Source organism: Mus musculus, chromosome 12 (genome assembly GCF_000001635.26).
Source record: "Mus musculus strain C57BL/6J chromosome 12, GRCm38.p6 C57BL/6J".
In the NCBI taxonomy this organism is placed as follows: Eukaryota; Metazoa; Chordata; class Mammalia; order Rodentia; family Muridae; genus Mus; species Mus musculus.
Genome location: NC_000078.6, coordinates 22,689,286 through 22,703,065, shown reverse-complemented (window position 1 = coordinate 22,703,065; position 13,780 = coordinate 22,689,286). Strand labels below are relative to the sequence as shown.

The window sequence follows — 13,780 nt, the reverse complement described above, 5'->3', positions numbered from 1 at the left end:
TTTACATTTCCAATGCTATCCCAAAAGTCCCCCACACGCTCCCCCGCCCACTCCCCCACCCACCCACTCCCACTTCTTGGCCATGGCGGTCCCCTGTACTGGGGCATATAAAGTTTGCACGAACAATGGGCCTCTCTTTCCACTGATGGCCGACTAGGCCATCTTTTGATACATATGCAGCTAGAGTCAAGAGCTCCGGGGTACTGGTTAGTTCATAATGTTGTTCCACCTAGGGGGTTGCAGATCCCTTTAGCTCCTTGGGTACTTTCTCTAGCTCCACTATTGGGGGCCCTGTGAGACATCCAATAGCTGACTGTGAGCATCCACTTCTTTGTTTGCTAGGCCCCGGCATAGTCTCACAAGAGACAGCTATATCTGGGTCCTTTCAGCAAAATCTTGCTAGTGTATGCAAAGGTGTCACCGTTTGGAAGCTAATTATGGGATGGGTCCCCGGATATGGCAGTTTCTAGATGGTCCATCCTTTCTTCTCAGCTCCAAACTTTGTCTCTGTAACTCCTTCCATAGGTGTTTTGTTCCCAATTCTATGAAGGGGCAAAGTGTCCATACTTTGGTCTTCGTTCTTCTTGAGTTTCATGTGTTTTGCAAATCGTATCTTGTATCTTGGGTATTCTAAGTTTCTGGGCTAATATCCACTTATCAGTGAGTACATATTGTGTGAGTTCTTTTCTGATTGGGTTACCTCAATCAGGATGATGCCCTCCAGGTCCATCCATTTGCCTAGGAATTTCATAAAGTCACTCTTTTTAATAGGTGAGTAATATTCCATTGTGTAAATGAACCACATTTTCTGTATCCATTCCTCTGTTGAGGGGCATCTGGGTTCTTTCCAGCTTCTGGCTATTATAAATAAGGATGCTATGAACATAGTGGAGCATGTGTCCTTCTTACCGGTTGGAACCTCTTCTGGATATATGCCCAGGAGAGGTATTGCTGGATCCTCCAGTAGTACTATGTCCAATTTCATGAGGAACAGCCAGACTGATTTCCAGAGTGGTTGTACAAGCTTGCAATCCTACCAACAATGGAGGAGTGTTCCTCTTTCTCCACATCCTCGCCAGCATCTGCTGTCACCTGAATTTTTGATCTTAGCCGTTCTGACTGGAGTGAGGTGGAATCTCAGGGTTGTTTTGATTTGCATATCCCTGATGATTAAGGATGTTGAACATTTTTTCAGTGCTTCTCACCATTCGGTATTTCTCAGGTGAGAATTCTTTGTTTAGCTGTGAACCCCATTTTTTAATGGGGTTATTTGATTTTCTGGAGTCCACCTTCTTGAGTTTTTTATATATATTGGATATTAGTCCCCTATCTGATTTAGAATAGGTAAAGATCCTTTCCCAATCTGTTAGTGGCCTTTTTGTCTTATTGACGTTGTCTTTTGCCTTGCAAAAGCTTTGCAATTTTATGTGGTCCCATTTGTCGATTCTCGATCTTACAGCACAAGCCATTGCTGTTCTATTCAGGAATTTTTCCCCTGTACCCATATCTTCGAGGCTTTTCTTTACTTTCTCCTCTATAAGTTTCAGTGTCTCTGGTTTTATGTGGAGTTCCTTAATCCACTTAGATTTGACCTTAGTACAAGGAGATAGGAATGGATCAATTCGCATTCTTCTACATGATAACTGCCAGTTGTGCCAGCACCATTTGTTGAAAATGCTGTCTTTTTTCCACTGGATGGATTTTGCTCCCTTGTCAAAGATCAAGTGACCATAGGTGTGTGGGTTCATTTCTGGGTCTTCAATTCTATTCCATTGGTCTACTTGTCTGTCTCTATACCAGTACCATGCAGTTTTTTTCACAATTGCTCTGTAGTAAAGCTTTAGGTCAGGCATGGTGATTCCACCGGAGGTTTTTATATCCTTGAGCAGAGTTTTTCCTGTCCTAGGTTATTTGTTATTCCAGATGAATTTGCAGATTGCCCTGTCTAGTTTTTTGAAAAATTGAGTTGGAATTTTGATGGGGATTGCATTGAATCTGTAGATTTCTTTTGGCAAGATAGCCATTTTTACTATATTGATCCTGCCAATCCATGAGCATGGGAGATCTTTCCATCATTGGAGACCTTCTTAATTTCTTTCTTTAGAGACTTGAAGTTCTTATCATACAGATTTTTTACTTCCTTAGTTATAGTCACGTGAAGGTATTTTATATTATTTGTGACTATTGAGAAGGGTGTTGTTTCCATAATTTCTTTCTCAGCCTGTTTACCCTTTGTGTACAGGAAGACCATTGACTTGTTTGAGTTAATTTTATATCTAGCTACTTCATTGAAGCTGTTTATCAGGCTTAGGAGTTCTCTGGTAGACATTTGAGTTGGTTGTTTATACAGGGGAGGACGTGTTTAGATAAGTAAATGTGTGCTTTGCAAGGCAATATCAAGCTGCCATATGTCTGTGTTGGACAAGGAACTTTAAATATCTCCTAGTCATCTAGAGAAGTAAATAAAATATGTACATAGAACGCTAACAGCCTGGGAAAGATGTGAAGAAGACAGGGGAGGTAGCAGATAATACTGAGTGCATGTCTCATCTTCCTTAACAGGACCTAGCACCTAGTGCTTAGAATTCATAAGCCTCTGAGCAGTTCAGAGTGGTTTCCTTTGGGACTTGGGTAGAGGAGACTCACCCACACTAGTTCTTCTACACATTTCAAAAATAACTGAGCTATGCAGGTGTGTTACTGTGAAAGAAAGAAACCAAAATTGAGGAAGCGAAGTGAACGAGTATTAACGTCCAGTGGCCAATCACTGCAGGATCTCACACTTGGGCCTTGTGGGAGACTGCAGTGGGGTGTGCTGGCCAATGGAGCACAGTCCTGAATTTCCATTGGGGCTGTTTCAGCTGTTAACATTCACATCGACATTCACCAACTGATTGATGCCAATTCTAGATCTCCCTGACAGAACAATATCTCATAAGCATAATAAAGAGTGGGGACTCCCATAAGGTCCCCAGCTTTCTCTTCTAGGGTTAAAACAGCATGGCATGTGCTGGTAACTTGTCCCAGTATTATATGGAGGGGGACAGGGAGGTCTTGGGGGTTCTAGAAGCTCCCTATCAACATGCTTCAAAGCTTTAATACCTGGGTCCCCATGAAACCCTACTTACCCAGATTAACCCAGAAATCTGGGTAAGAATGGGGTTTTTGAATGTCATTTATAAAATTAGGGTTGCTGATAAATTAAGTTGAACTTTGAAGGGACAAAGCCATGTTCCTGTTCTCCAGTTTCATCCCTGAGTCCACTCAGGATGGGTGTCAACCTAGTTCTAAATCTACCCTAGCTGTGTTAGCTAGAATGTGAACCGTTAGCTAGAATGTGAACCACTAGCATCAACCTACACAGGCAAGATTTATTTACTATGCAGCATCAGCAAATGTATCTGTGACAAGGAAACAAACAAACACACCGGTTCCCCCACGAGAAAAAGAACTAGCTGTTCAAAGCGAAGAGTCAGGATTGGGTCCATGAGACCCCTGTGTCCCAAGCTGATGAGCTGAGCGGGTTTGTCTTGATCCTGCCTCTTGTGTAACCCTTACAGGACATGTAACAAAGTTTCATTCCACCGATTTAGGCTTGCCTCTCCCTGTCCCCTTATACCACGATTGTGCATGATTGCTCCAAGTAGACTGTATTTAGCCATAAAAAGATATTCTTTCTGTCTTTCCTAGAGTGTTCTGGGTTTTGCCATGTTATATAGAACCATTTTGTACCTCCTGAGGAGAGCCATCCTGGAAATACTAAAAGACAGAGCTTGCACTACCATAGTCTTGAGTTCTTCTGGCCCAGAAGATCTCAAACCTTGTTATCATAAACCCTTTGATGAAGGAATGACGCTTTTGCAGGGAGTCACCTAAGACGCTCCTGCATATCAGATATTACATTAGGATTCATAACCATAGCAAAATTACACTTATGAAGTAGCAATGAAAATGACTTTATAGCTGGGGGTTCACCACAACATGAGGAACTGTATTAAGGAGTTGCAGCTTTAGGAAGGCTGAGAACCACTGCTGTAATGGATGGCACTGGACATACAGAGGATATTGCTTAGCCAGCATGGTGGTAGGGTGTGATAGGAAGCCAGACTTGGGGTTTCAGGTATCCACCGCTCACCTTGTGTCTTGGCCTTGCAGGTTTAGTCTCCACTGCCAGCTGCCATGGACAAGCAGAACAGCAAGCTGCGTCCTGAGGTGCTGCAGGACCTGCGGAAACACAGGGAGTTCACCCACCATGAGCTTCAGGAGTGGTACAAGGGCTTCCTCAATGACTGTCCCACTGGCCACCTGACCGTGGACAATTTCAAGATCTAGCCCAACTTCTTCCCCTACAGAGATGCCTCCAAGTTCGCCGAACATGTCTTCCACATGTTTGACACCAACAGTGTCAGCACCATCGACTTCCGAGTGTTCATCATTGCTCTGAGCATGACCTCCCTGGGCAAGCTGGAACAGAAGCTGAAGTGGGCCTTAGCATGTCCGACCTAGACAGCAATGGCTACATCAGCTGCAGTGAAATGCTGGAGATAGTGCAGGTACCTGCACTTGACAGGGCCTGGTGCATGGGGAGTGCAGGCATCCAGGACCCCCATCCCCGGCCCCATACACCAGGTCATTCCTCTGCCCACTTGCTACCTGGTGTACTAAAGGACTGTATGTCTTTGCAGAGAGTAACGATAAAAGCCAAGCATCTATTGATTGCTTGCTGGACATCTGGCCCCAGCTGAGCTCATCCATCAGGGTTATTCACACAATTCTATAAAATGGGTATTTTTTTTTAACCTCTAATGAGAACTGAGGCTCAGATAGGTGATTAAGAATTGTCAAAGCAAGAACTGGGAAAATGGCTCAGTGTTGAAGAACACTTGATGCCCAGCATGAGGACCTGAGTTCTGATCCCAACACCCATGGAAAAGTCAGGAGTGGTTGAGCTTGCACGAAACCCTAGAACTAGGGGACAAGTGAGTCCCAGAAGCTTGCTGAGCAGGCAGCCTAGCTAAAATGATAAGCCCCGGCTGTGTTCAGTGATAGAGAAAAGGGAACCTTGTGAACACCTGTATTCCTGTTTGGCCTTTGCATGGGTGGGTGTTCATTTGCACACACATGTATAGCATACACACACATTAGCTGTCTGTAGGGCTTCCTATAGAAATCAGAAGGACACAGTAAAGGATGAGTCAGCAGTCAGTTCTTCAGAGGAGCGATGCTTATGTGCACCCTGCATCCTTCCTGCTCCATGCTCTAAACCATCTCTGTATTTGGTCCAGTGGGCTGACTCTGTGGTTAAAGGTGCTTGCTACCAAGCCTGGCAGCCTGGGTTCGATCCCTAAGACCCACATGGTAGGAAAAGAGAACCAGCTTCCACAAGTTGTCCTCTGAATTCCATGTGAGATCATCTCCCTCAAATAAATAATTACATACTTCCATAAAATAAGTAAAGTAGTTATATACAGTGCCTAATACAATATCTATAGATGTTAATAATAATTTGTATTGTTTGGGAAATAAGAAGAAACTGTGTACCTCCAGTTTCATTTTCTAGACCATTTCCCACCTTTAGTTTGTTGAATCTGCCGATTCAGGACCCATGGGTTGGCAGGGCTCAATGTATTTCCCTTTTGACCTTCCCTCCAGGATTTTCCAGCTCCCCACCAAAGATTGTCCTTTCAGACAGATGCTTTGCCACACAACCTCCCCTCTACTCCCAACCAAGGAGCCCTCCATTCTTCCATGCCCCAGCTGTATCCTGTGCTCTTGAACGTCACTTAAACTTTCCTGACTCCCTTTTCCCAGCACCATGTCTGTGAGACTTGTTGTGATGAGAGAAGGGTCCTGACTCTGCCCTGTCCATACTCCTTGGTTAGCTGAGCAAGGACCATAACTCACCCTCTGTCCTCCAGAGCATCCTCACAGATGCCCCTTTGCAGGCCATCTACAAGATGGTGTCCTCCCTGATGAAGATGCCCGAGGACGGGTCCATGCCCGAGAAGCGAACAGACAAGATCTTCAGGCAGATGGACACAAACAATGAAGGTAGGAAACATGGTAGGAGTGAGCAGGTGGGGTGGGAGGAGGGAATTGGGAGGGGTTGGGGGTGGGGAGAGGGGAGTAGATGAGCCTGTGAAACTATTGATGGCACAGAGGTGTTTGGGATACACTCTCTTCTCTATGCAGGACTGCCCTTTTCCAGCCCACTCGATTCAGCTCTGATTGAGGGAGGGAGACTAGAATTCAGGGTCAGGTACACCTAGCCTGCATCCTGCACCCTTCCTAGTGCTCTATAACCATGGGCATGTCAGTTGACCCTCTGAGCTGTAGGCTTCATCCGTGTTGTCTGAGTTAGGGTTTCCATTGCTCTGATGACACACCATGACCACAAGCAACTTGGGGAGGAAAGGGTTTATTCACTCACAGTTTCCACATAACAGTTCATCATCAAAAGCAGTGAGGGCGGGACTCAAACAGGGCAGGAACCTGAAGACAGGAGCTGATACAGAGACCATGAAAGGGTTGCTACTTAGTGGCTTGCTCCCCATGGATTGCTCAGCCTTATTTCTTATAGAACTCAGGATCACTAGCCCAGGGTTGTACCACCTACAATGGGCTGGGCTCTGCTCCATCAATCACTAGTTAAGAAAATACCCTCTGGTCAGACATGGTGGCACATGTCTTTAATCGGAGCTCATAGGAGACAGGAGGCTCTCTGTGAGCTAAAGGCTAACCTGGTCTAAAAGGTGAGTTCTATGACAGCCAGGGTTGTTACACAGAGAAACCGTTTCAATAAACAAAACAAAACCAAGAGGGTAAAGGAGGGAGAGAGGGAGGGAGGTCGACAAACACACAAACAGAGAGCGAGCGAGAGGGAGAGGGAGAGGGAGAGGAGAGAGAGAGAGAGAGAGAGAGAGAGAGAGAGAGAGAGAGAGAACGCCCTACTAGTTTTCCTGCAGACATTTTATACAGACATTTTCGCAACTGAGGCTCCCTCTTTCCTGATAACTATAACTTGTATCAAACTGACATAAAATTAGCTAGCACACATGTTGACAGAAACAGTAGTCTTACTATTTCCACAAGTATATATGCAGAGGGGAGGAAGGTCACACTGGTGGCTGAGAGGTGAGACACTGAATCAAGGAGCTTTGAGTTTTGGGATTCTGAGAGGCCGTCCAGGCCATCATCCTGGGATGTGAGGCACCCCGGATACTCATGGGGCTCATCAAACATAGAAGCCACTGAGCCTCATTGTACCTACGACTCTGAGGTCCTACCACAGCTGGAAAGCGGCAGGTCTCAGGAGGAGGTGAGGTGGTGAGAGGTCCTGCTGTGCCTTGGCTGAGTTTCTCACAGGACCTCAGCAAGGGTGAGTAGCTGCATGATGAGTTGATTCTGCCAGTCTGTGGCTTTGTAGAGCCAAGACTGGTTGGGTTTTGTTTCAACAAGAAATGCAGCATTAAGGCATAAAAGACTCCCCTGGTTGTACTGAGATTGAATGTAAGATAATGCATTGGAGAGAGCAGTGAACAGCCTCCAGTGCTCTGTGCAGGTGAGCTGAGGACCCGGCTCAGCGGGACTCAAGGCTCCCGTGGAATTGTAGACAGCAAAAGCTTTCCAGACATCAAGAAAATGCTTTTCACAACATGTCCGCACACAAAGCAATTCAGCCTCTTGCCTGGTGATGCCTTTCAGTCATTTTCTAAAGTGTTCTTTACTCTCTTGTGTACTCTGACACAGAGGCTTGTGTTCCAACAGACCAAACTGAGGCTTGCCCACTTCCCAGGACTGTCTTTCTTCTCCGTAAAATGGGGATAAGCCCACTTGCGTGGATATGAGTCTAAAGTAGCACTATGTTGGTGGCACACTTAACATGGAGGGCCATTGTTTCTGATTGTCAAAGCCAGGAACTTCAACAGTTTCAGAATGGAGACTCCGTCCCCACTGTGCACTTGTCCAATTGTTTGTGTCTCACGATGGAGGCCATTGAGCGCATACTCTGCCCTGTAAGCCAGAGGCCACTTGCTAGCACTCAAAAGGGGAGAAGTCTGGGCTGTCAGAGACACTGGTACAGAATAGGACAAGAATAGGACACCAAAGGTGGATAGCTCGCAACACCTGAAGCTGACATGATTCTACACTAGGGGGCGCTGTGATAGTTTTAACTGTCAACTTGACTCAGTTTAGAATAACCTCAGAAGTCTTTTTTTTTTTAATTTTTATTTTTATGTTTTATTTTAGATTTAGTATTTATTTTCTACATGAGCGTTTATCTGAATGTATGTTTGTGTGATATGTTAGAGGCCAGGAAAGGGCACTGGGTCGCCCTGGAACTGGAGTTACAAATGATAGGGAACATGGATGATGGGGACATTATCCAGGACCCTCTGCAAAAGCAGCAACTGCTCTTAACTGCTGATCCGTCTCATCAGCCATAAAGGAGAGTCATTTTTGCTTGTTGGTTTGTTTTTTAGAGACAAGGTTTCTCTGTGTAGCCCTGGCTGTCCTGGAACTTTCTGTTTAGACCATGTTGGCTTCAAACCCAGAGATCCACCAGTCTGCCTCTTGAGTACTGGGATTAAAGATGTGTGCCACCACTGCTCAGCTCAGAAGAATCTTAATGAAGAATTATCTAAATCAGTGGTTCTCAACCTATGGGTTCCAACCCCTTTGGGGGAATCAAATGAACTTTTCCCTGAGGTGCCATAAGACCAACAGAAAACACAAATATTCATATTCAGATTCATAACAATAGTGTAATTACGGTTATAAGTAGCAGTGAAAATAATCTTATGGTTGAGGGTCACTACAACACAAGTAACTGCATTAAAGGGTCACAGTATTAGGAAGGCTGAGAACCATCCATCTAGATCATGGCAGTCTATGAGCATGCCTCTTGGGGGTTGTGCTGTTGGTTAATTGATGTGGGAAACCCCATTACCATTCTCTAGACAGGGGGCCTGAACAGTGTAATAAAAGCAATAGAAGAGTATCAGTAAAAAAAAAAGTGCAGAGTATCATTATGAGCCAGGTGCTCATACCTCTATTCTCTCTGCCCTATGAGGTTTTAAAGCCTTGACTTCCTGAAGTGATGAATTGTAACCTAGAACTAAACCAAAGAAAACTTCCTCCATTACGTTGATTTAAGCTAGGGAATTTTTATCACAGCAACAGAAATGTAATTTGAACTGCAGCCATAATTTGTCATGTCTCCCCAGATGCCCCAGATCGTGGTGGCTCTCCAGGCCTCTAGGTGGGGCTATCAGCTTACTTCAGGCCCCAGAGTTCATTACCAAAACTAACCTCATGACTAGTGCTCAATCCCCACTACCTACACCTTGAAAGGAGAGCTCTGCCCAAGGTTAGGGGTATTCGCTCAACACATCTTCAGGCCAAGCCCATGCATACTTGGTAAAGGTGGCTGGATGAATGAATGAGCAAAGCACTCGTTTTCCTGTGTGTAAGAATAGCGAGCTCCCAGGGGGGATATCTTCTGGACTCCTATGTGTCCTCTGAGGAGTCCTCCTCCTAACAGCTCTTTCTCATGGGCTATCACTGGAGCCAGGAGGGGTGGGAGCCTCTGTAGTCAGTGAGGTAACACATCTCTGTGTTGGGGTGGGGTGTTCGGGTGTGTGTGTTTGTAAACTTTACAATGTGTATGGTATGAAGTGTGAGCCACTGCCTGAGGGTCCCTAACCCTCACACTCTAATTCCCAAGCAGTAGGCATGGACTTCCCAGGATACCTGCTGCCATGACAGAAGGGGCCTTCCTCCTCCTGAAACCTCACCCATGTGTCTAGCAAGCCCTTGGTGCTTGGGCCCCTGTACTAGATCTGCCCCTCAGAAACAGGAGCCTCTGCGGTCCCTGCCCTGATGTTTGTCTGGCTACATCCTTCTTCCCTTCCCTCATTTCCTCTTTGAAGTACAGGAGTTAGCATGTCACTGGCCCTAACCAGGGATGCTTCCAGATCACAGTGACCCCAGGCTCTTTATCAGCACAGAACATGTTTTTTAACGCCACTGCACTCGGTGTGACCTGTAAGAGAAGCTTTTCAGGTAGGTGGCTTCCCTCCTCAGAGGGTGCAGTACTCAGATGGAGCTAATTGAGGAAGCCTGTGGTCTTTCACAGTAAAAGTCCTCCAATGTCCCCACCGAGCATTTGCCTGGTGGTTCAGTTTATCTGTCTCCTCATAGCTTCTGTTTCCCTTCCTTTCATAGAAATAGGCTGTAAACTCCACACACAGGGACCTTCACTCTTGGTTTACAGCTAAGGAGACAGGACTCAAAGAAATCAAGGTAGCAAGAACATATGGCTAGAAGGGAAGGCTGTAGGCAGGGATTGACCCAGGGACAACCAAATCTGCATGTCCCATTGCAGCCTTACATAGTAAACTGCAGCTCCTTTTAGAGAGGGACACACATATGCTCAGTCAGGAGCAATGAGAGATATTCTACCCTGCTCTATGCTAGGCCTGGCTCAGCCCCCTTGAGTTACTGCTGGACCCTCCCAGGAGTGTTGGGTGCTGGCCACTGGCCAGGGCAGCCTGAGTGATTGACCATGCAGAACCAGGCCTAGAGGCCCTATGCCATTCCCTGGCTATTGGGGAAAGGCCATTGCTGGCTTCTTGGCGTGCAGCATCAGAACAGAGTTGATATGACCTGTCATCCTAGCCAATCAGGAGCTCATGTGTGAGTCATTCCATAGCTGGCTCAAGGACCCCAAAGAACCTGCTGCATCAAGCCTGGGACCAAAGTGCCAACCTGAGCCTGAGTGCTGAGCAGCAAGGCAGAGAAGCCTATTCTGACTCCATCCCACCAGGACTGACTGCACAAGACGTCCATCTGTAGAGGGACTGGGGGAACGAATTGGAGGCCTCTGCCCTCTCCTGCTTGCAGCAATGTCTTTCATATCCTTCAAAAGAGCACTTAAGGTGTGCTGTGCTCCAGTAATTTCAACAGACTGAGGAGTGTCTTGATTTCAAGGCTGGCCTGGGAAGTATAGAATGACTCTATCATAGCGAGATGGTAGTGAGGCTCTCCTTTAATCCCAATACTCATGAGGCAGTGGTAGATGGATCTGTGTGAGTTCCAAGCCAGCCTGGTCTTCAGATGGAGTTTCAGGACAGCCAGGGCTACACAGAGAAAAGACTCTGTCACATGAAAATGGGAGGGGGAGGGAGAGGAGGGAGGATAGGCTGGAGTTGGCTACGACTGTTGGTAGAATGCTTGCCTAAGATTCACTGAAGTCTAAAGTCTATCCCTATGTGCACCACAAAATGCCTGCGGTGGTGCATGGCTCTAACCCTAGCCCTTGGGAAATCGAGGCAGGAGGATCAGGAGTTAAAGGTCATTGTCCTTTACATAATGAGTTCAGTGTCCAGCCTGGGATACTTGAGACCCTGTCTCAATACCACAGGGTGTGGACTCAGCCCACAGGAAGAAGACTGTTTGTATAACACAGGTGTCTGTTCCTCCGGCTCAGCCTTGAGCTTCTACTGTGTAGTCGAGCATTGATTGTGTCCTGATATTTTGACTTGCTAATTCCCTAAGGTTTCCATAAAACTGGACATTAGGTGAGGAATGTGAGGGCCTGGATCTGCCCTGCCTTTTATGTCTTTCCAGCTATCCCCATCGCCATTTCCTAGTCTGTTTGGGTTGGTCATCTTGGTTGTACTCCATATTAGCTGGCCGACCGACCTCTGTCCCTGTGGGGATACTATCACTTCCTCATTGGGCAGCTATTGTGTGCTGCAGGGCAGTGAGTTCTCCTTAGCCCTGGCCCTGGCTCACAACCACACATTGCTTTTTGCTTTCCCCTCCTCCACCGCAGGGAACTAGCTGCCCAGACATCCTGCTGGTCCCATACAGAAGCAGAGGCCTGTAAAAGGTCTGGTCTGGTGATGAGCATCTTTGATGATAATGACCTCTTGGGAAGGAACAAGAAGCCTTACTTGGGACCCCATAACTAGATTGCTGTCCAAAAGGAGGGACATCAGCATCTGGCAAGTGGACAGCCCCTAGTGTGACACATTCCTGAGTGTGTATTCTACTGTCACTATTGTGCCAGAATGGAGCTTTCTAGAAGACACCCACATCCCTCACATTCCTTCCTGAGTCCCTAACCCTGGAGGTCACAAAGTGTTTGAGCCTTCAGGATAGAAAGAGTTTCTTGGGCCTCCTGCTGAGCCCCTGAAATGTCATGTAGCCCTGACTCACAGTTATAAACAGTGTGTGTACCCTGCCCTGTTTGGGGGCACTGTGGGGGTTCACGGTGGCAAAGTATTAAATGCAGAAATGCAGTAAGCCGCAGTCTGAGAGGTGGAGTGCTCCCTGTATGTAAGCATAAGGACCTGGGTTCAGATCCCCAGCACTCGTGTTAAGTGCCACATATGTCCTTGTTCGCTGTGACCCTGACACTGTGGGATAGAGACAACAGGAACCAATTCTAGGGTAGTTCTGGCCAGCTAGTCTGGACAAAATGGTAAATAGTACTCTCTGGGTTAATTGAGAGGCCCTGACTCAAAAACAGGGGCAAGACTCTGAGGCCTGTAGACCTGGCTCTGTGCTTACAAACAACTACTACTGTTTCAGAGGACCTGAATTCAGTTCACAGCACTCACATCTGGCTCTGTGAGCCACCAATAACTACAGTTCCAAAGCCCTGACTTCTTCCCGCCTCTCTAAGCATACATACACACAGACATACATGTGAATAGAAATTTGAAATTCGGGCTGGTGAGATGGCTCAGTGGGTAAGAGCACCCCACTGCTCTTCCGAAGGTCCAGAGTTCAAATCCCAGCAACCACATGGTGGCTCACAACCATCCCGTAACGATATCTGATGCCCTCTTCTGGAGTGTCTGAAGACAGCTACAGTGTACTTACATATAATAAATAAATAAATCTTTAAAAAAAAAGAAATTTGAAATTCTTTTTTTAAAACAAAAAATATAGCTGGGCAGTGGCAGCACACGACTTCAATCACAGCATTCGTGAAGCAGATAGAGGTGAATCTCTGTGAGTTTGAGGCCAGCCTGGTCTACAGAGTGTATTCCCAGGATAGCCAGGTCTATACAGAGAGACCCTGTCTTGGGAAAAGTGCAGAATAAAGAAAAGCAAAAAGAAGGAAAAAACATTCTCATGTCGACCTCTATATCCTGCATGGGAAAGCATGCCTGTGTGTATGTGTATAAGGGTGCATGTGTGTGAGCATGAGAGTGCATGAGTGTGTGCATGAGGGTGCATGTGTGTGTGCATGAGGGTGCATGTGTGTGTGCATGAGGGTGCATGTGTTTATGTGTGCATGAGGGTTCATGTGTGTATGTGTATAAGGATGCATGTGTGCGTGCATGAGGGTGTGTGTGATGGTTTCTATATGCTTGGCCAGTGATTGGCACTATTAAAAGGTGTGGTACTTTTGGAGTAACTGTGGCCTTGTAGGAATAGGCATGTCACTGTGGGTGTGGGCTTTAAAACCCTCATCCTAGCTGCCTGGAAGTCAGTATTCTGCTAGCAGCTTTCAGATGAAGACGTAGAACTCTCAGTTCCTGCTGCACCATGCCTGCCTGGATGATGCCATGTTCCCTCCTTGACGATAATGGACTGAACCTCTGAACCTGTAAGCCAGCCCCAATGAAATGCTGTCCTTTGTAAGAGTTGCCATGGTTGGTCATGGTATCTGTTCACAGCAGTAAAACTCTAATATAGTGTGTAACACACACACACACACACACACACACACACACACACAGGAAAAGGGAGTTCAGTGTCT

General features: G+C 46.4%; 2 protein-coding genes across 2 annotated transcripts in view; both read left to right on the top strand.

Moving 5' to 3' along the window:
- Positions 1-4,734, top strand: part of Gm38538 (predicted gene, 38538) — a 47,403-nt gene extending 42,669 nt beyond the window's left edge. Inside the window, exon 4 of the mRNA NM_001374072.1 lies at positions 4,156-4,734. Coding sequence (NP_001361001.1) covers positions 4,156-4,309 — 154 coding nt within the window. The 3' untranslated portion in view covers positions 4,310-4,734. The remainder of the gene's footprint in view (positions 1-4,155) is intronic.
- A 649-nt stretch (positions 4,735-5,383) lies between these two features.
- Positions 5,384-13,780, top strand: part of Gm9295 (predicted gene 9295) — a 31,241-nt gene continuing 22,844 nt past the window's right edge. The window contains exon 1 of the mRNA XM_011243951.3: positions 5,384-6,051. The gene's annotated coding sequence lies outside the window, so the exon portion shown is untranslated. The remainder of the gene's footprint in view (positions 6,052-13,780) is intronic.